This window comes from Myotis yumanensis, unplaced genomic scaffold (genome assembly GCF_028538775.1).
Source record: "Myotis yumanensis isolate MYYU_CA2020_CCGP unplaced genomic scaffold, mMyoYum1.0.hap1 SCAF_14, whole genome shotgun sequence".
NCBI classification, from domain to species: Eukaryota; Metazoa; Chordata; class Mammalia; order Chiroptera; family Vespertilionidae; genus Myotis; species Myotis yumanensis.
The window spans coordinates 40,885,444-40,906,153 of NW_027223765.1; the positions used below are offsets into that span (position 1 = coordinate 40,885,444).

The following is a 20,710-nucleotide window of genomic DNA, read 5'->3' on the forward strand; positions in this document are numbered from 1 at the left end:
CAGTACCTAGGATTTGGGTCATAATGAGGGTCTTGGAAAGATGGGCTCCTTGCGAGTCTGAAATCCTCTGATTAGTCTTCCCTCCCCAACCAGTCCCCCACCTCGTTCCCATCTTTCTTATTGCTCATAAGTATTCTTCTCTCTACTTGGTGTGTTCTGATTTCTAACTTATTTAATTCTAGCATCTCAGGTTATATTCCTTCATTCTTTGAGTATGTATTGGGAGAGTGAGAGGATATTAGAAAAGGGCTGTTTGAATGAGGTGAGACAGTGGGGAGGGAGAGCAGGGAGGGGAAGGGAAAGAGAATAAAGAGGAGAGTGAACTGTGCAGAGCAGAAGCTGTAGTCATAGGTGGTGGGAAGAAGGTAGGACTAAACGTGGAGGTCAGGTTCTAGGGGAGTTCTGGTCTCCTGGCCATCACTGTCCCTCAGTCTTCTGCCTCCTCCAACCCACAATCCCCCTTTACATTCTCCCTCTTTCTCTTCCTATACCATGGCTCTGAGTATTACTCCATGGACAGCCTCCAGGTTTTTGTGTCCCTTCCCCATCTCTCAAGCCCAGGGTACAGCATGCTTTCCTCTTCATGCTGTGCTGTGATCGACTCACTGGTTCTGAGTTGCTCTTACCCTCTCCTTCCTCTGCTTGTCTCCTGCCTCCCTCATTCCAGGAGAGCCTCCTTTTGACATGCCTTTTTTTTTTTTGGCTGGGCACTAGGATTTCCCCATGACCCTGCCTCCATAGGTACCTTCTTCTCCCTCAAATTCAGCTGCTGAGTTCTGGTTTCCACCGATCCTGCCTGCTGCTGCCCCATTCGTCTTGCTAAAGAGGCTGCCTTTCACAAACAGTCTAAGGATGGTCCTGTAGCCCAGATCCAAAGCCCAGAGCTACCTAGCTGCAGGCTGCTTTTCCTTCCTGATACTCCTTTCCACTAGTTCTCACCAGCCAAGACTCCCCATCCCGAGCCCATACAGCGCCGGCTCGCCTCTGTGCGCTTGGTGCGCTCTCCCCTCTGCCTGGCATAGCCTCTCCCCTGCCCACCTGTGGACATCACCCTCCTCAGACCCAGGCCCTGCGGAAGGGAGGCTGCCACCCAGTCCTCTTTCTCCTCCCCACTCAGAAACGATGTGTGATTGTGACTGATGTTACTCATACAGCATTTGTGTGCTACCTTTCATTTGCATTTAATTCCTATGTCTCCTCCTAGAATACAAGCTCTTTGAGAGAAGGCACATTATGTAATGCATCCTCATATATTTCAAAGCACTAACCTGATGCTTGCCACGTGGTAGATGTTCAAGGAATGAATGACTAACTTTGATATTGGACAGTCCCCTCTCTAGGCCTTCCCCATCTGTCAAGTGATCTTTAAGTTTTCATTTTAACTTATTTCACATCCAGATTAACGCTAATTGAAAGCTTTGAGATATCTCTTTGAGTCTTTTTTTTTAAATATATTTTATTGATTTTTTACAGAGAGGAAGGGAGAGAGAGAGAGAGTTAGAAACATCGATGAGAGAGAAACATCGACCAGCTGCCTCCTGCACATCTCCTACTGGGATGTGCCCTCAACCCAGGTACATGCCCTTGACCGGAATCAAACCCGGGACCTTTCAATCTGCAGGCCGATGCTCTATCCACTGAGCCAAACCGGTTTCGGCATCTTTGAGTCTTATTACTATGTGTGACATGCAAAGCCGGCGCCATTAGGAATTATATATTTGCATCACTGAAGTTTCTTCCTGGCTCACAAACTTATTTCTCTCTCTCCTAGGTTTACAAGTTGTGCTGAACTCCATTATAAAAGCCATGGTTCCCCTCCTTCACATAGCCCTTTTGGTATTATTTGTAATCATAATCTATGCTATTATAGGATTGGAACTTTTTATTGGAAAAATGCACAAAACATGTTTTTTTGCTGACTCAGGTGAGTAATGAAAATGGTCGCTCACCCAACTTTTCATTTCCTCCCAAAAAACTTTTGTGGTTTTGAGAAAATCTAAAACGAAATGAGAGTGAGAAAAAAAAGAAGCCAAATGTACCAGTAAATTTACTGGGCCAGTTCCTAGTGTGAATTATGTTCAAAATAAATAAATCTCCTTTTTGGTCCTGATTTCCTGTATAATGTGTCCTGGCAAGCAAGACGAGGGACCCCCCCCCCCCCCCCAAATTAGAACATGAGGCGAATCAGTGGCATTGTATACAGACTTGAGAAAGGTGCTGCCAGGGAGCACAGAGGGGAGAGCCCCGGGAGAGAAAGGGGCTGTGAGTACAGGAAATGGCAAACTCCACGGAGGAGGCACTGTGTGGAGCCGACCTTGAAGGCCAAGTGGGATTCGGAGACAGCAGAGATGGGAGGAAGCAAGGGAGCTCGGCCTCCTCATGCTTGGGTGTCCTGATGTTCATTCTTGGGTGGTGAAGCCTTCTTGCTCTGCTTGCAGATATCGTAGCTGAAGAGGACCCAGCGCCATGTGCGTTCTCAGGGAACGGACGCCAGTGTATAGTTAACGGCACGGAGTGTAGGAGTGGCTGGGTTGGCCCCAACGGAGGCATCACCAACTTCGATAACTTTGCCTTTGCTATGCTCACCGTGTTCCAGTGCATCACCATGGAGGGCTGGACAGACGTGCTCTACTGGGTAAGCAGTGTGGGGAGGGAGCTGGTGGAGTGTTCTTTCTTTGGATGACAGTTGTGTTAGCTAGAGCCATTGGGGAGTTGACTGAAAAAGAAACCCTGGAAGTCAGTGTTTTGGGGAAGGGAAGCAGACCCTCTCTTCACTCAGCAAGACTCATCATCTTTCCTCCTCAGGCATTTAGTGTCCATTCTAGAGAGCAGGAGGCCAGTGTTGGCTCCCTCCACGCCCCTGGGCTGCCTGGGGAGTGCTTGCCCAGTGCGCCTAGTGGCCCCTTTCTGGAGGAGCCCAGAAGGCCAGGCTGGCCCCGGTAAGCTCTTAGAGAGCCAGGAGTTATTTCCCAGGTGAAGAGGCTTCATGGGCTAAAATTGTTCTTTTATACACAAAGGAAGGTTGCTTTACTAGTCTCCTAAACGGAAGATAGGGAACATAAATTGCATACTTTTCATGCTTTCCATAACTTAGCACAGCCCTAAAGCCAAAATGGGTTTTTCCCCCTATTATATTTCCCTTGCCTCTTCAGTACCATATAAATCAGCCCAGCACAAGCCCTTAGGAAGTTCTCTCTTCCTTTCTCTTTGGAGCCAAAGAACTCTGGCAGAGAGGGTAGAAATGGAGCGGGGATCCATCCAGCTGGCCGTGAAAACAGGGGGACACCCCTTCGATGGCTGGAGTCTGGTTCTTCTTGATCCAGACAGTGCCAGGAGGCTTGGCCATAAATGAAGAGTGGTAGCATTTCAACAGCCATTTCCCAGAGCTGAGCCTGTTTGTTTATTTGTTTGGTAGAATTTGAACAAGCTCACAGAAGTTTAGAAATTATTTTCCATGCCACAGAGTTGCTGGGGAAAACAGCTGACATGTAGATTTTGAGGCTAAACCAAAATCCAAATGAGATTAACCAGGATTCCAGTAATAACTTGTTAAAAGGCAATTCATAGTAACATAATGCCTCTCAAATGGGCAGTCTCTAGCGAGAAGGCCTGCAGATTGAGATGTAGCTTTTAAATTTTAGACACTTTATAGGATTTCATATTACTCTGTAACTTCAGAGAACGGAGCATCTGATGGTTATAGTAGGTTTTTGCTTCCCTTCACCAGTGACCACATGCTTACAGGATTATAGAAGACCCTCTGTCCTCAATGTTAGGCAGGGAGGGTATGTTTTTATTTTCAACCCCGAAGTCTCTGTCTAGTTTGGTAATAAGGTTTAAGCAGCACCAGCATGTTATTCCTTGTTTCTCCCCTTTCCTCTCCTTTTCCTTGTTATTATAGGAGTGTGTGTATGTGTGTGTGTGTGTGTGTGTATGCACATCTATTGTTTATATTTATATGTCAATGCCTTTCATGGAGAGGACGAAGGAGGGAGATTATATTGGATGAGCCAAGACCCTGGTCATGCAAGGGGACCCTCAAATTAAGCAAAGGGTTCCTTTTCACTAGTATCGCTTAAAAAGTTGCAACTCCTGGTTAGATTAGTTGAGGTCTCACTCCCAGATTTCCCTTGAAATTTCTGGTAAATCCAAAAAGTATCATATAGCCCAAACTCTAATCCTTCCCCCAAACAGTACAGAAAACAGCATTTTGATTAAAAAAAAATCTGTGATCCTCTCAACTTTGTTGTTCTCTCTAGTCATGGTAAATTGTTCACCGCTGATCCAACATGCTTTGACTAATTGACAATTTTATGCTTTATGTTATATTTCTGCACATGCTCACATGACAGTTTCCTTTTGTCAAGCAAATGAAACCTCTGGGAGTGTGCAATTAAAGGAGAGAAAACTCCATGTGCCCAGAAACGAGTTTCCACTTGCCTTCCTGAGAACCTTGCAGTATCACCCAAGATCATGTTATTGTGATCTCTATTGGTAATAGGACAATCAGAGTTAATAATTTAACAATATAATAATTATAGTCTCTATGAACTACATGACATCTTTATTTCAATGGAGGAACACACATAATTTATTAATATCCCAGCCTATATCCCTTTATAGAAAGTCTGGGATTTTGAAGATGGACACAGTGGAATATAGAGAGATCACTGAACATCCCTAGGGTCCTACAGCAAGAGGTTGTAGTCCTTGATCTAGAATGTGGGTATATATTCTTTTTTTCTAAGGGGCCAGGTAGTAAATGTATTTGGCCTTGCAGGCATAATGTCTGTGTCACAACTACTCAATTCTGCCCTCTGCCCCGGGTTGCTCAGAAGTAGCCATTGGCAACATGTAGACAGATGGTTTCTAATGAAACCATTTTTATGGAAACTGAAATTTGAATTTTGTATAACATTCACATGTCATAAAATACTCTTTTGATTTTTTTAACCATTTAAAAATGTAAATGCCACTTTAGCTCAAATGCTGTACAAAAGCAGGTGGCTGGGTGGGTTTGGCTTGCAGCTCATAGTTTGTCGACCCCTGGTCTAGACTAGAATCCAGCACTCTCTCCTTGGTATTCCTCCACCCTTCTATAACATTTGGGGCAGCAAAGTCACGTCTTCCACCATCCTCACCAAGATCTTAGTCTCTGAAACGCATCAGGTTTTTAATTCCCTGTTGATTACATCATAGAGATAGACAAGGCACCCAGCCTTCTTAATATGTTATGGGCCACAGTCAGCTGGAAGCCACATAGCTGTTCCAGAACAGAACATCCATGCCCAGCACAGCAAATACTAATTACTATTACTCTTCATTGCCTCAGTGTAGAGGGGCCATGTTTAAATATTAATTTTTATCCACAACTAAAGTATCAAGGAAACACCTTAAGAGATAACTAAGGAGATTTGATTTTAAATATTGATGGCAAGCAAATTTTCCAATCCTTTGGGTGTTTGTATATGGTGGACAAAGTCTTTGCCAGGGATTATGTGCATCTTGTCAGGTTTATATTCAGTGTTCCCAAGCTCATTGAGACCTCAGATCTCGAGAGAGTCTTGCCAATGGTCTTGAGAAGGAAAGTACAGGTATGCCCGATATTCAGAAAGACACACTTAGAAAAGAACCTTATGGATGTGTGGGGAGTGGGATTATTAACTCTGGTGAAAAAAAAGTTATTAATGGAGCTTCTATAAATTGAGTTCCATAAACATAATTAAGCTGTCATCTGACTCGCACCCATTTGTTGGCCACAGAGGCAGAAGGGTGTAGTGCAAGGAAAGAACATTAGGGCTGGGCGAGGGCTTGGTGTTTGACCTTGGACAGGTCACTGGGGCTCTTTGGGCTTTAAATTTGTTGTCTTTAAGATGCAGAACAAGACTACATGATTCTTTTTTATTTTTCTCCTTTAACTCAGAGGACATGTTTTTGAATGTAAGAAATTAATTTAAAAAATATTGGTTTCAGGAGAGAGCTGTCCATATAAATTATATGTGGCCTCTTGCCTTATTGCCAAGCTCCTTTCAGTGAAGGCACCTATGGAGTTGCTGGCTGTCAGGCTCTAACGGGGTATTCTCATGGTCAACTATTGACTTCCTTCAGGGTACCTGGAAATTCCTCTCTAGTTGGCCAAGTGCTTGCCTTCCTGTACCTTTCTCTTATTCCATGCTCAGGGAATCTACCTACAACCAGCATCCCAGGTATCCAGTGGTGTTTCCAGTAGTTTTAGGATGGCCTTTAATTGGAGACATGAATATGCATTTCAACCTTTTAAGTAAGGGAAAACTGACACCCAATAGAATATTATTCTCTGGGCACCAGGTGGCTCCACATGATAACTTTGATATAAATGTTTCAAAAAGTAATCTAAATTGAAATGCTTCAGCTCATGCCCATTTCCCCATTGTGAATAAAGACCTTGCAGACAAAATCCCAACTAGTGTCTCTATTTTCATGTGGGTATTTTGGGGAACAGCTTGCCAGTTCTGATTTGTCCTGTGTATATAAGGTCTGAGAAACACTGGCCTCTGAGAAGAGATTGGGTTGAGAAGGTTTAGTTGGGAGAAAGACTGGCCTCGAAGCTTGAGCTCTGCTTCTCTTCCCTGATGTCTGGGAATTAGAGTCTCCTGTGGCCTTTGTTTAGGTTTAGCCTTGCCCCCAGCCTCCAGTGATCATTCCAGGTGATATTTCTGATTTGAGCAAATCTGAATCTGTCAAACACTCCTAAGAAATTATAAAGGTCTTTCCTTAAAAACGAAAGTTTCCTCCCACGTGGAGCAGACAACACAAGACTGAGGCCCAAATGAAGGGGTGAAGCAGAGGGCTCAGCCCACTGACTTGGCCAGAGCTGTTGAAAAGCAAGGTCTCCTGGTGGGAGTCCTGGACTTGGACAGCTCTCTCCCATCCTGTGAGCATGCTCTCTCCTGTCGTACACACTCCTGTTCCAATAGAGAGGAAGCAGGCCAGAGAGGTCCCTGTGGAAGGTCCTGCCTCCAGGCTGGGCTCTGGCCACTACACCAAGCAGCCTGTTTTCTTGTCCTCCACACATGGGTTTTTAAATAAGTTTGGTGGCGTAGCTGCTTTGGAAGAATTACCCTCTGCCTTCCTGCTGAAATTAGTTTATCCAGCTTAATTAGATCAACAATTGCAGCCATGGCCTCGGCTCATTCATTACTCTAATTGCCAATGTAAGATGTGCAGACTGATATGAGTTCTATTAAGCACATCAGTTTTCATGTGGCCAAACAGGTGTTTCATAAGGGATTTAATGCCCTTTCCCTAGACTTCAGTAACAGATGTTAGGTAATTTTTTTTAATGTTCTCTTTTCCTATTTGGCTTCTGTGTGAGGCAAACAGTGAAATGCACGAGTCTCATTCTGTAAAGCTGAAACCCGGAGCCACATAGTGTGGAGGAAAGCACGTGCTTAAAGTCCGAAGGGCTTGTACCTGCGAGGCAAGAGCCATGTGTCGGCCCAGACTAGGTATAGTTCTGTCGGCCGGAGGGCCTGGGTGTTCCAGCAAAGTCGGGCCTGGGGTCATTCCTGTCGTCCCCAACTGGCCCTCAGCATCTCCTTCCTGGGAGAAGCGTTTGCCCAATTTAACACTGACCTGTGCTGTTGGAAAGTTCCATCCGGCCGTGAACCTTAAAGGACCTGTTTGCTCCAGCATGAAAGCTGCTCATGACCAAACCCTCCTGGGGGTGTCTGTCGGGGAGGCCATGTCTGACTGTCCCACAGAAGCTTGTCCCACAGTGGGGCATGGGGTTCCTCTAGATCAGTGGTTCTCAACCTTCTGGCCCTTTAAATACAGTTCCTCATGTTGTGACACAACCATAAAATTATTTTCGTTGCTACTTCATAACTGTAATGTTGCTACTGTTATGAATCGTAATGTAAATATCTGATATGCAGGATGGTCTTAGGTGACCGACCCCTGTCTAAGGGTCGTTTGATTGTCAAAGGGGTCGCGATCCACAGGTTGAGAACCGCTGCTCTAGATGAAGCCGGGTTTCCAGGCTGGGTCATTCAGGGTAGGTGTGGGGGATAGTGCTTCTCCTTCTCCTGGGTCCTTCCTGTGGTGCAGGCATGAAAATCTCATTTCCTGGAGCACCCTGGAGCATGTCAGCTTGCTGACTTCTGAGCGCTCGCCTGCTTTGCATTAGTTTAGCTGTGCTTGACTCACTGATTGAGGGCCATTCAGATTTAGGGTGGTAGGTTTCCTTGGAGAGGTTGGCTCCCTATGGAAAGTTATTATTTTAGTGTGTGTGTTTTTTAAAAGAATAGAATTTATAGAGTCAAATGTTGCCAGTTTGTCTCTATAACTAAGACTTTTCCACCATCCCAAATTTCAAAAGCAAAAAAAGTACTAACAACTTGGACAGAGGAGGAAATAATTTTCAGCGAAGCAGTAGTTTTGTCCTCTACCAAGATCCTTTCAGAAAATCCCTAATGGTGGCAGCTTCCTGTGAGGAAAGCCAAATCCCAGCTGATTGCCCTACCGGTGGCCAAAGTTGGCTCTCATTTGCCCTGAAAGCTTTGATGCCTCTGTGTGTGTGTGTGTGTGTGTGTGTGTGTGTGTGTGTGTGTGTGTGTGTAATATATAATGAAAATGTATTGGCTACTGTTGTCTCTGATTTGAATCTAAGTAAATGTTTCATTAAATGTATAGAATGCTGTCTCTAATGTGACCCTCTCTCCTTACTAGATTCCCTTATTAACCCACCCCTATGAGACCATCTTGTTTCTTACAGATGAATGATGCTATGGGATTTGAATTGCCCTGGGTGTATTTTGTCAGTCTCGTCATCTTTGGGTCATTTTTCGTACTAAATCTTGTACTTGGTGTATTGAGCGGGTAAGCTACACCTCTTTCATCTTGAAAGCAGAGCCCTGAGGACAGTTGCCAAGACCACACAGGCTTTGCTAGATGGGGCCGCCGGGTGGGTGCCAAGCCTCACATGTCCTCCAAGACGCTTGTCCTCTGCTGAGGCTTCCCAAGTCACGACGGTTCCTGGAACCTCACCAGCCTTCATGAAAGGCAGCGATAGAATAGTTATTGACCAGGAGTTAATCAGCGTTGTTGCTTGGCATTTAAATACTTTCCATTGCTTGCCCTTCTGCCTGTCCTAAAATGAGACACATTTATAATTGCTTTACTGGTCTGGATCCAAATATAATGCAGATGAATTGGTACAAAACAGTCACTAAATGAGCTGGTCCCAGCAGACTTTTGGTAGGTCCCAGACTTCAGCAGCAGAACGTATCCTTAGGTGAAGACAAAAAACGGAAGGCCCTGGGTGGGGTCCAGCCCTAGGGGCACTGACCTTCCACCAAAGCCCCACGTGGTCTGGCAGCTGCTCCTGGGGCTCCGCTCTTTAGTAAATAGATAACTGATAACATCTCCTTACATTTTACAGGTAAATGATGCGATAGGATGGGAATGGCCATGGGTGTATTTTGTTAGTCTGATTATCCTTGGCTCATTTTTCGTCCTTAACCTGGTTCTTGGTGTCCTTAGTGGGTAAGCAGTTGGATTCATGTTGCCCATTCTGCTGCCTCGTGTTCTGGGGGCGGCTGTGTGTGTCCTCCCGTCGCCCCTGAGGCTCCCCTGCATGCGTGTGAACTCTGATGTTTCCTCCGTGTGTGGCTTTTGGATTGAACTGTGATTCTTTCTGCCTGTATCTATCTGTGAGATTCTGTGTTTCTGATGCTTGCCAAACACTATTAATTTAATGAGAACGTTCCCCTGAAGCCAGTTGCATTAATTTGCTGAAGTGCCGAAGTGGATTACCAGGGAGGAAAAGGAGTCCCGACCTTGGTCTCCCCCAGGAAAGGGCGTCTTTTGTGGTTTTATTCCCATTGGTGCATAACCTGCCCCTTTGAGATAATCATGCATATTTCCAGAGTGTTTTAGATTTCATTGTGAAGGAGAAATAAGCCTAGGCTAGCACATAAATACTAAACAAATTTTAAAATCTTAATGCCCTGCTCTCGGGATTGTTGATTAGCTTGGTTTTCTGCTGCTGTCACTGTGAGAATTTTCCCTCTAATTCATTTTTAATCTTAACTGGTAGAACCTTTCATATCGAGTAATGATCAGCTTTTGCGCATGCATGTTTTTTTTTGTTTTGTTTTAGTAATACTCACCTGAGGATATTTTTCCATTGCTTTTGTTTTAGAGAGGAAGGGAGGGAGAGAGAGAGAGAGAGAGAGAGAGCGAGCAATATCTACTGGTTGTCTCCTGTACCTGCCCTGACTTGGGGGGTGGGGGTTGGGGGGGCGGATAGGGATTGAATCTGCAACCCAGGTATGTGCCCTTGACTGGGAATCGAACCCACAACCCTTTGGTTCGTGGACTGATGCTCTAACCAGTGAGCAAACTGGCCAGTGCTGCACATACATGTTTTTTGGTCTTATCATGGTCCTTGTCCTTCCGTCACTGTTTTTGGAATTTCATTTTTTTTTACCTTCTATGGAGAGGGCTCAGGGGAGATGGGCTCAAGACGGGGACTTGGGTATCTCTGGACTCCGCCTTACCTTGGGGCAGCTGTGCCACCTCACTGTCTGGCAGGTACCCCAGAAAGGGGAGCAAGTACCCCAGGGAAGGGACCCGGGACTGTCGAGGCTCTCTCAGAAGCGGCCAGCGGGGGGAATGTAACTGTTGGGGGGCCTGGAGGGGGTGCTGGGGTGCTGCTGGAGGCCCAGGAGGTCCCTCCTCCCGGGGAGCCTGTGTTACTCACTGAGTGCAGACATCATCAGGAAACGCTGCTGATGGATTTGCTTCCCAGTGAGTTTATCTTCCTCTTGTCACTCACTTTATCTTCCTCTTTTGGAGCTTGTGGGGCTTGTGTCTCGGGCAAGTGATGTCTTCATGTAACGCCGAGTCAGTGGAGAGACCTCTGTCGCCTTTTTCTCAGAGCAGAAAGCGGAGCCAGCTGTCCATCTCTGCTCCCCTCCTCGCCTCCCTCCCGCCTCCCTGCCTGTTTGCAGGGGGAAAGGATTTGGAATTCTCCTTGACCCAGGGGGTCAGTGTCACACATGAAGGCCTACCTAGGGCCCAGCAGCCCCAACAGTGTGCCTCCCAATGAGAGGGGTGGGGGGCTGGGACTGAGTTGGGGGGTGGAAGCATACCCTGGCGCCCCCGCCCCCCCCCCCCCCATAGCAAAGCTTCCTTCTTCAGAGAAGTGGCTCCTCAAGCCTCATGCTCTTTCACTTACACTTTTAAAGTGCCCTCCTCCTAGTGAACCTCCATGGCTCCGGCTGGTGGTGGGGTTTGAGGGTGGAAATGATCCCTGGAGAAACGGCATCGTGCTTAACTCTGCCACAGGAGCAGCCTGGCCAAGGTCAACAGCAATTCTGTTGTGACTTCCTTGGCGCCTCGTGTCTCCTAAACCCAACTAAACTGACTGAGGCCATGGAAACCGCTAATTTCAACAGAGCCGGTGACGTGCCTTATCTCCAAGCTCCGCGGAGCAGGCACCGGCGCCCTGGCATGAGGAAGCTGCTTAAAAAAGAAAAAAGGAAAAGCTGGGAGGAGGGGCTCCTCATTAGGAAGGTGGGCATTAAATATGCACCCCCAATGGCGGGGGTGCCCAGATCTGGGGGATGAAAAGGACACACACCCTCATAGAACAACCAGTTTACTGAACTGTGTTTCGGGGAACATAATTAAATTGAAAGTAACTTAAAAAACATTTTTGTATCAAAACCAAACTAGATCCCTTTCTGAAGGAGAATGCAAACGATGTATACATTTTAAAATAAAACCCAAGACTCCCTAGTGACTCCCCCTGTGGGTGCAGGTACCCGTGGGCTGCCTACGGACTCTCCTCCACCAGAGGCCACTTCGGTAGGAGATGCTGGGGGCTGTTTGTGTGAAGTGAGAACCACGTCTGCAGAGCAGAGCCTTTCAGCCTGTTGACTAATTTGGCCAGCGATTCCCAAGTTCTGCTGAGTGCCCGGCTCTGGGCCAAGGGCCAGGGGTGCCAAGATGTCTAAGCCACAGACAGAGGCCTACTGTTCAGACCTTCATTGTCTGGCGGGAGAGACTATTGTTAAGCAGTGCAGGTGGGCAACGCTAGAGGAGAGGTGTGGACCAAGGGCTGTCAGCTGGATCTGGGAAGATGATAAGGCATCTGTTGGGGGAAACGTACGAGGAGCTGGCAGGCTCCCACCTGCCCTAACAGTGACCTGCGCTTCTCTGCCCAGCCACCTCCCCTTGGCTTCCCCCCAAAGCAACCGGAAATCAAAATGGGTCCCTCGTGTTCGTCTTCTTGTTAAAGCAAATTCAAAATACTTTCATTTTAGTCTTAGGGTTCTTCACAGTTTTTACAGAGGTGACCAAACCAGGAGGATGTAAATGCTAAAAGAAAGACAACTTATGTTGCAAAGCCTTTTAGGGCCATGAGACCAATACAAACGGGATCCCAAAAGCACCGAAATAAAAGACTCCTATTGTACACGTTTAAGACCCTGCTGTAGCTTTCTGATGCAGAATCATGAAATGATGATGTGTGTCTTTAAGTCTGTTGACCACGGGGAAATATTTGTTTCTGCTCCTTGGCTCCGTCTCAGATTTTGTGTGGCCAGGCCACCCTATTTATTCTTGAACTGATTTTATCTGCCACCTGATTCGTTGCCGGTACATTTTGAGAGCATTCTGAGGTTGGTGCTTTGGAAACCCCTTTGGTTTTACAGCAGACCCTTTGCCTCAAGGTGAGTACGAAGTTTACAAACTGCACGCCCCGTAGCCAGGCATGAGCAGAGGAAGACCTTGGTCTCTGAGGACAGGGTGCTGCGGGAGGAGCCGAGCTGTCTAACTCGTGTGGCAGCTTCACATTATGTTGTCATTGAGAAGATGGGCCTGTTATGACCAGTGACTAGAAAGCATGTCTCAGTGAAATCTACAATTCAGGCAGGCCACGTCGCCCGTCATGCTGGCTTTTTAGAAGCTTCGTGATTTTTCAATTCTAAAATTGTTCATTTAACTCCTTGTCTCTTTTGAGGTGTTTGTCGGTGAATAGACAAAAGAAGAGAACACGTTGGTGCTTCGGTGCTTTGTTTCTTTAGCATCATTGCCACATTCCCAGGGGAAAGGGTGCCAGGGGCAATGGGCTCCGTTCTGCACCTGCAGGACCCGCCTGATGCTGGGCACACCTGCCATGAGCTAGCATGGTCCCCAGAGCTGGGGTCCAGGCCCCGAGGAGGGGGCTGGTAGATGAAAAGGGAACGAGGAGACCTGGGTTTTGGTCCAGCCAATGTCACACAGTAATTCTGGGACTTCACTTAGTAGCCCTGAGCATTTGTCTCCTCATGCCTCACACAGGGATGACCCACCACCCACCTTCCCACAGGGTGCTGGCTTTAAATCAGCTCATGAATGTAGAAGTGCTTCAAAAATATACAAAGGGTTTTACTCATCTAATGTATCTGTATATTAAGTCTATGGCCCCTTCCCTGGGGTCCTTTGGAAATTATCTAAAGGGTACCATTCTCTGGATTTCCCAGGAAGTGACCAGAGAAACGTGCTTGGTACACATGTTACTACTGTATTCTGTGCCATCCACAGGAGGCTGCGGAGGTTCTTTGTCAAGCTCTGAATCATTGCGATTGAAGTTATGTCTGACAGTGATTTTTTTTGGCCACAAATAGGGGTAGGTAATGGCATTTCTGTAACATAGTGGTTAAACTCACTGGCTTTAGAGTTGGATCACCAAGACTTGCATCTTTGCTCTACCTTTTACCACATGAGATTTGGGGCAAATTACTTAACTTCTTTGAATCTCACTTTCCCTATCTATGAAATGGAGCTAATAATACCAACTATGTAGAGGATTCATTGAGCAAGAGTGTACAGTGCTTGGTCATTGTTGTGATGGCTCAAGTAAGAGTATATAAGGCATATTGTTAGTTAATGGGATGCAAGGAAAATCTAATTAACTCAGTCCTTTTAAACCAATTAATAATTATAGGCCAAGGTAGGCCTGAATTAATGAAAAGTCAAAGTTATACTTTAAAATGTTTTATTATATGCACATGTCTGTATATACATAATGACATAGCCAGTGACTCCTACAGAATATTGCTACATAAACCACCTCCTGGGCTGCTTTAAAGAAAGGTGAAAATCATTTGTAATTCGCCCATGAATTCAAAGCTGTGGTTTTTGTCAACCTCTCATGAAAAATATTTGAACCACTTCTTTTGGTAAGCAGTCCTTGTATATTGTTGGAAGATAAATGCTCTTTGTAAACCAGATTTTATGACACTAGATGGAATGTAAATTGAACCCATGTCTATAAATTCAACCTCATTCAGCTCTAAGTTAATTTGTGTCTTTGTGTCCCAATTAGTTGCAAATCTACCAGGTCACAGGTTCTCTTTTGAAATCACTAATCTCATTTTATATGACTAGAGGCCTGTTTATCTTAACTTTAGAAGTTTTGTGGGGACGTGGATGAAGTGAAGCATCTTAAGAGCCATTTTCAAACCAGGTGATTATTCTCAATTTCCCTATCCCATCCTTCCGATTCCCTGTTCTAGTTGCATCAGATCCCAGGGCCTAGACAGAGACCCAAGCCTGGCTGCTTTCCGTGGTAACTGCTGATGTGTGGAGATTGGGGAGGGACGGTGGGGGCAGTGCTGGGACTGTCAGCTGTATTTTATGAGAATTACACGGAATAGGAGCAGGTTTGGGGCATCGTCATTTGCACCCCGGTCCATTGAAATTCACACCATTATGAGATGTGTTAAATCAGAAAGTGCCTCTGATTTTTCCCCCTTGAATGTTGGCAAAGGAGGCAAAACATATCAGGGTAGATGGCGGCTCTCTTGCTTGTGAATAGTTTCTAAGTGGCGACATATGCTCTGGGAATAGGCACTTTTATACATTATTCATGAGTGGGATTAGATTTGGCTCTCATTCAGCACTTGACCAGCCTCTGCTGATAGAAAAGGAACAACAGAATTTCTCCCTATATACACTTCTCTGACATAACCTGCATCTTAAGAGAGTAGCTGAATTGCTTACAACATTGAAAGGCATATTGTTAGGTCATGGGATAACCAGGCAATCAGTATGCCTGGTTACCACTGTATTACAGAATAAAACTGTACTGAGTTCATGAATTAATTTCCTATCTTGATCAACAGACTAAGAAAAACAAAGTAATGTTGGAGGGTTCTTTGTAGATAGTTTTTACAATAAAAAAAAAGGTTTTCCTGTATGTAATTAGTGATGATCAGGCTGCCAGAATTCCAGAAAAAGACACCCCTAATGATCACTTATAGCAAAATACTTCCCAACATTTAGCTGGATCTGTCTTTGGCTTGTCTAGGCTAATATGTAAAAGATGTGTCCACACTGTCAGATGTCTCTTTTCTTGAACTTGGAAGTAAACTCGTGAATGGAGTTGAAAGCTGGGGGAGAGATCCATGTCCTCTAATAACTTCATGTGGTTTGGCTTTGGTAGAACAAGAAGTTAAGCCCCGCTTCAGCCACAGGTGGAAGAATGCTAACTTCCTTTTTCGAATAAAGAACCAAGCTAGACATTTCTATATACTTTTAAACACTGAACTTTCTTGTTGCAGAGTTAAAAGGCTGTCGGGGGTAGCTGGCAGCTGGATGCTGGTGCTGTTGGTACCATGGTACCTGAAGTGCACAGGCTGGTAGCCACACCTGACATTAACAAGTGAGTGGTAACCTCTCTGCCACTGGCTCGCGGCTACTGTTTCCATAGAAATGGCTGTTGGGATCAGTGGAAACGAGGTAAGTGAAAGTTTTCGCTGATCCTTGTTTCCATCAAGCTGACGTCTGTTTCCCTGGCAACAGCAGTGGACAGCAGCCAGGCACTAGCAACAGATTCAGTATCGCTCTCTCACGTGTCAGCTGTGGCTATCATCTGTCCCTGACCGAGTTCTTCTATCTAATGCCTGGCAAAGACCTCTGAGAGCCCAGGAGGCACCTCTGGCCATATGTGCCCTCCTGGGCACCCACTTTGCCGATGGAGAGCTCTGTCCTAACCTAAGGGGCTGCTCCGTCAGCAGCCTTCCCTCCCCGGCACTCTGGTTAGTGGGTGTACAGTTCAGGAGAAGAGAGAGGTAGTTGAGGGCATCTGTGTTGCAGGGCAGGCTGTTTAGTCTGTTGATCTCAAGTCCTAGGGGAAGAGAATTCATCGCAGTGCTTTCATGCACAGATCCGGCTCTTCATAAAGCCGCCAGTACTTTAATGGTTGAAATTAAAGCCATAATTTTCCCGTGTTCCCTGTTGGATCGGTGGCATTAACAATTGCTATCACTTTTTACAGTGGGAGGGATATTTATGAATTTAATAATTTGACTTCTTGTGAGAAACATTTTTGATGATTGCCTCTAAGATGCTATGCTAGTGTCAACCGTTGCTAGTTTTCCCCCCTTCTTCTATGTAATTTTTTTTTTATTGGTATAGCAAGGCAGCTCAGTGTACAAAGCCTAGTATGTCCACAGTATAGGGAACTCTTTTTTAACTAAAGTTTAGCACTTGATCCTTTCCTGAAGTTTCATTTTAATACTAGAGGCCCAATGCACGAAATTCATGCACTGGGGGGGTTGTCCCTCAGCCCAGCCTGCACCCTCTCCAATCTGGGACCCCTCAGGGAATGTCCGACTGCCAGATCGGGTCTAAACCAGCAGTCAGACATCCCTCTCACAATTTGGGACTGCTGGCTTCCAACCACTTGCCTGTCTGCCTGCCTCATTGCCCCTAACCACTTCTGCCTGCCAGCCTGATCACCCCTTAACCACTCCCCTGCCAGCCTGGTCACCCCTAACTGCCCTCCCCTGCAGGCTTGGTCCCCTGCAACTGCCCTCCCCTGCAGGCCCAGTTGCCCCCAACTGCCCTCCCCTGCTGGCCTGGTCACCCCTAACTGCCCTCCCCTGCTGGCCTGATTGCCCACAACTGCCCTCCCCTGCCAGCCATCTTGTGGCTGTGGGCGCTGCCATCTTTGAAGGTGTGGCAGTCAATTAGCATATTCCCTCCTTATTGGCTGTGGGCGCTGCCATCTCTGTGATGGTGTGAGGGTCAATTAGCATATTCTCTCTTTATTAGATAGGATTTCAGCAAATGTATGCACCCAAGACATAAGTGTTTTCCTGCCATATGAGACAGTGTTCACAGGGCCTACACAGCAAAAGAGAGCCATCATTCCTGCCCTGGTATGTGAAAAGAGAACACATAGGGAGAGGCACAGGATGAGTTGTTGGGCGCTGTCTGGTTTTAAACAAGATATTGTGAAAAATTTTATCAGAAACAAACCAAAGCTCTGAGATTCAGCAGTGTATCTCTGAGAATGCAATGAAGGCATGGATCCACAGCGTTATGAGAATTTAGACTGGCTCTCTAGAACAACACTGAGAAATTGTGGGTTTGTTTCCTGTGGGGGACCTTCTTAATGACTTTGTTCCTCAACATTGTGGACTAGGACAAGTATGTTTGGCCTGGAAGCAGTATGTGGGGCTGATCCAGTATCACCTGGTTGGGTTCAATATAGCAGACTAATAAGAAGCAGACAATCTTGCTAGATCACCTTTTCCTTCATCTTAGACTTCTTAAGAAAAATTGACTTGAATTCCCTCATTTAATGATTTTTTTCTGTGTTCTGATGCTTTCAGCTTACCTTAAAATGCTTCAGAATAGAAGATTGGATAGACAGGTGATAAAGAAAATGTAGAAAATGTTAATTGTGGAATCTAAGTGGTAGGCATTGGGGTGTTTACTATATAGTCCTTTATACTTTTATGGATGTTTCAACATTTTCTTGCTAAAGTTTTTGGAAAATCTGCATATAGAAACCACTCTGGCTGCAGCAGTGTGAATGGACTAGATAGGTCCTACAAGACTGGATGTGGGAAGACCAAATTAGGACTATCCTAATCCACTGTCATCCACAACATAGTAACGGCGCCGGAGTGAACCTTTCACCATAAACAACAGAAAAACTGGCAGTTTTTTTCCTCAGAAGATGGAAATAGGCAGCACAGGATTGGGGTCCCTAAGAGAAGGGAAGCACATGAAGTGTCTCCCACAATTGTCCTGGTTTTCTGCCTGTGTCACCTAGGATTGTGGCTCAGGAGGCAGGGGCAGCAGTCTATTTTCTGAAGAGGTAAAGAGCAAAGTTTGGGATGCGATACAGCTGGCATTTTCAGGGCAGAGTATTGGGAGAGGTGTGCAGAGAAGGGGCTTCAGAAATCTGAATGGGGATTTGACCATACACTAAGTTGCTCTGTGCCAGGTGAGACTATTAGGGCTTGGTAAAGAATAGCTGCTAGGAAGCTGTAAGCTGCTGCAACTCTCAGTGCTGGTGGACAGAGGAGTTCCGACAGCTGGAGTAGCTTGACCTTGATGAATGCATTGGACATCATTTGAGACCTCAGAAAAGCCAGGCATTAGAGGTGGGGCTAACTTTGGCCCCGGAGTAAGAGTCACTCTAAACCTGTCTTCACAAATCTTATAAAGAAGCATCACAAGGTTCAGGCCAAGTGGTCCAATAATTAAACACCTGCCTAAACAAAAGTCAACACCCATTAGAGAAAGACAACAAAATGCAGATGTTTCCCAAATGTTTCTCCATTATTAGAACTACAGGATGTGAAAAGAAACAAGAAAACATGATCCATAATCAAGGGAGGGGGGAGTCAATAAAAACAAATTGAGAAATGACAGAAGTGTTGCAATTAGCAAAGACTTTAAAATTGCTATTATAAACCTGTTCAAGGAATAGAAGGAAAGGATGAAGATAATAAAGGAACAGATGACAATTCTCAGTAGAGAAATAGAAACAATACAATATCTGAAATAAGTAGCAGATTGGAAACTCAAGGGAAGGAAATCAGTAAAGACTTTGTGATCACCAGAATAATAATAAGCAATCTGAGATACATGAAATTGGAGTCCCAAAAGTAGAAGAAAGAGACATTGGGGAAGAAGACAATTTTTTTTTTTTAAAGATAAAATGGCTGGAAATGTTTGTTAAGCTTCATGGATTTGTGAATTGATAGTTTTCATAAAACTATCAATTCACAAATCCATGAAGCTTAACAAACCCTAAGCAATAAAAAACAAAGAGAAGCACACCTAAACACATCAAATTCAAATGACTGAAACTAAAAATACAGCATTTTATAGCAAACCACTCAGGAAAAGACCGTTTCATACTTGGAGAAAGTAATATTATTTAAGGACTTATTTTCAGAAATAGTGCAAGCCATAGGACAGTGGAATGGCATCTTTAAGAAGATGAAAGGAAAACTAGAATTCTGTATTCAGCAAAAAAACCCCAACCAACCTCTTTAAAACGATAAAGAAATTTTTAGACAAAAGCCATGATGATTGGTCACCAGCAAGAAGCATTAAAGGATCAGACTAAAGAAAATAATACCAGGTCAAAATTTAAATATACATCAAAAAATAAGGAACACCAAAAATAGTAAACATGAAGGTAAGGATAGAATTTTCCTCATTTCTAACTTTTTTAAAAGACAATCATTTAAAGTAAAAATACAGCTGGTTCTCAAATAACGTTTTGTTCAATGTCATTTCATTATAATGTTGATGAGATGCAGTAGGAATTTAACTCTTGTTTATATAAATTAGCCCATGGTAAAATTGATTTTGTTATACATCATTTTGCTGCAGTTTCAAGAACCTATTGATAATGTTAAGTGAGGACTTATTGTAATAACACAGTATTATGGGGACTAGAACATGTAAGAGTAAACTGTGACAATAGGACAAAAGATAGAAGGGAGCTAAATGTAACTTTACTATTGTAAAGTTTTACATTATAACATAACATGAATTAATATAATATAAATTAATGGTAGGCCATAACAAATTAAGAATGCATATGATAATCTCTAGAGAAATGGTTAAAAAAATAAAGCAAAGTGGTACTTAAATGACAAAAGAAGAGATAAAGTAGAATCCTAAATAGTAATGGTTTTCAATTATCTGCAGGAAAGGAATAAAGAACATATGGGCTGAATAAAAAAATCAATAATAAAATGTCATAAACCCAACCATATAAATTACATTAAGTGAAAATGGACAAAACATTTAATTAAAAAGCAGAAGTTTTCAGACTGAGTAAAAATGCAATATTTATAAATATAACATAGATTAAAACTAAAAGAATGGGATAAATATGTTAATACCAAATATAAAATATAGACTATAATACAAGAAGTATTCCAGAGAGAGAGATATCTCAGAGATAGACACATTCCATCATCATAAATGGGTCAATTCATCAAGAAAACACAACAATTCTAAATGTGTTTGTACCTAATATGTTTGAAACTACATGAAGGAAAAGCTGTCAAAATTAAGAGATCAACAAATCCACATAGATAAAAATTTTTATAATCCTCTTTCAATAATTGATAGAGCAAAAAAATGAAAAATTAATGCTAAGTATAGGTAATACCTAAACACTTTGACCAAATTGACCTAATTGATAGTTATAAAGCACTATACCCAGTACAACAGAATATACATTCTATTCAAAAGTAAGTAGGACATTGACTAAGATAGACCACATCTGGGCTGTAAGAAAAAAAGTCTCATTAAATCTCAAAAGATTGACATCTTACAAAGTATGTTTTTCTAGCAGCAATAGATTTAAAATAGAAATCAATAACAATAAGCTGTATATAAGTCCTCCAAATCTTTG

The 20,710-nt window shown here is 44.1% G+C and overlaps 1 protein-coding gene across 6 annotated transcripts in view; it reads left to right on the top strand.

Moving 5' to 3' along the window:
* Nucleotides 1-20,710, top strand: part of CACNA1D (calcium voltage-gated channel subunit alpha1 D) — a 295,011-nt gene that overhangs the window by 151,689 nt on the left and 122,612 nt on the right. For 4 of the 6 annotated variants that reach the window (XM_070390771.1, XM_070390772.1, XM_070390773.1 and 1 more), the window contains exons 6-8: nt 1,772-1,924; nt 2,439-2,635; nt 9,422-9,525. In XM_070390771.1, coding sequence (XP_070246872.1) covers nt 1,772-1,924; nt 2,439-2,635; nt 9,422-9,525 — 454 coding nt within the window. Of the gene's footprint in view, nt 1-1,771; nt 1,925-2,438; nt 2,636-8,755; nt 8,860-9,421; nt 9,526-20,710 lie in introns of all 6 variants that reach the window. The other 2 variants (XM_070390774.1, XM_070390775.1) reach the window with 1 other exon arrangement.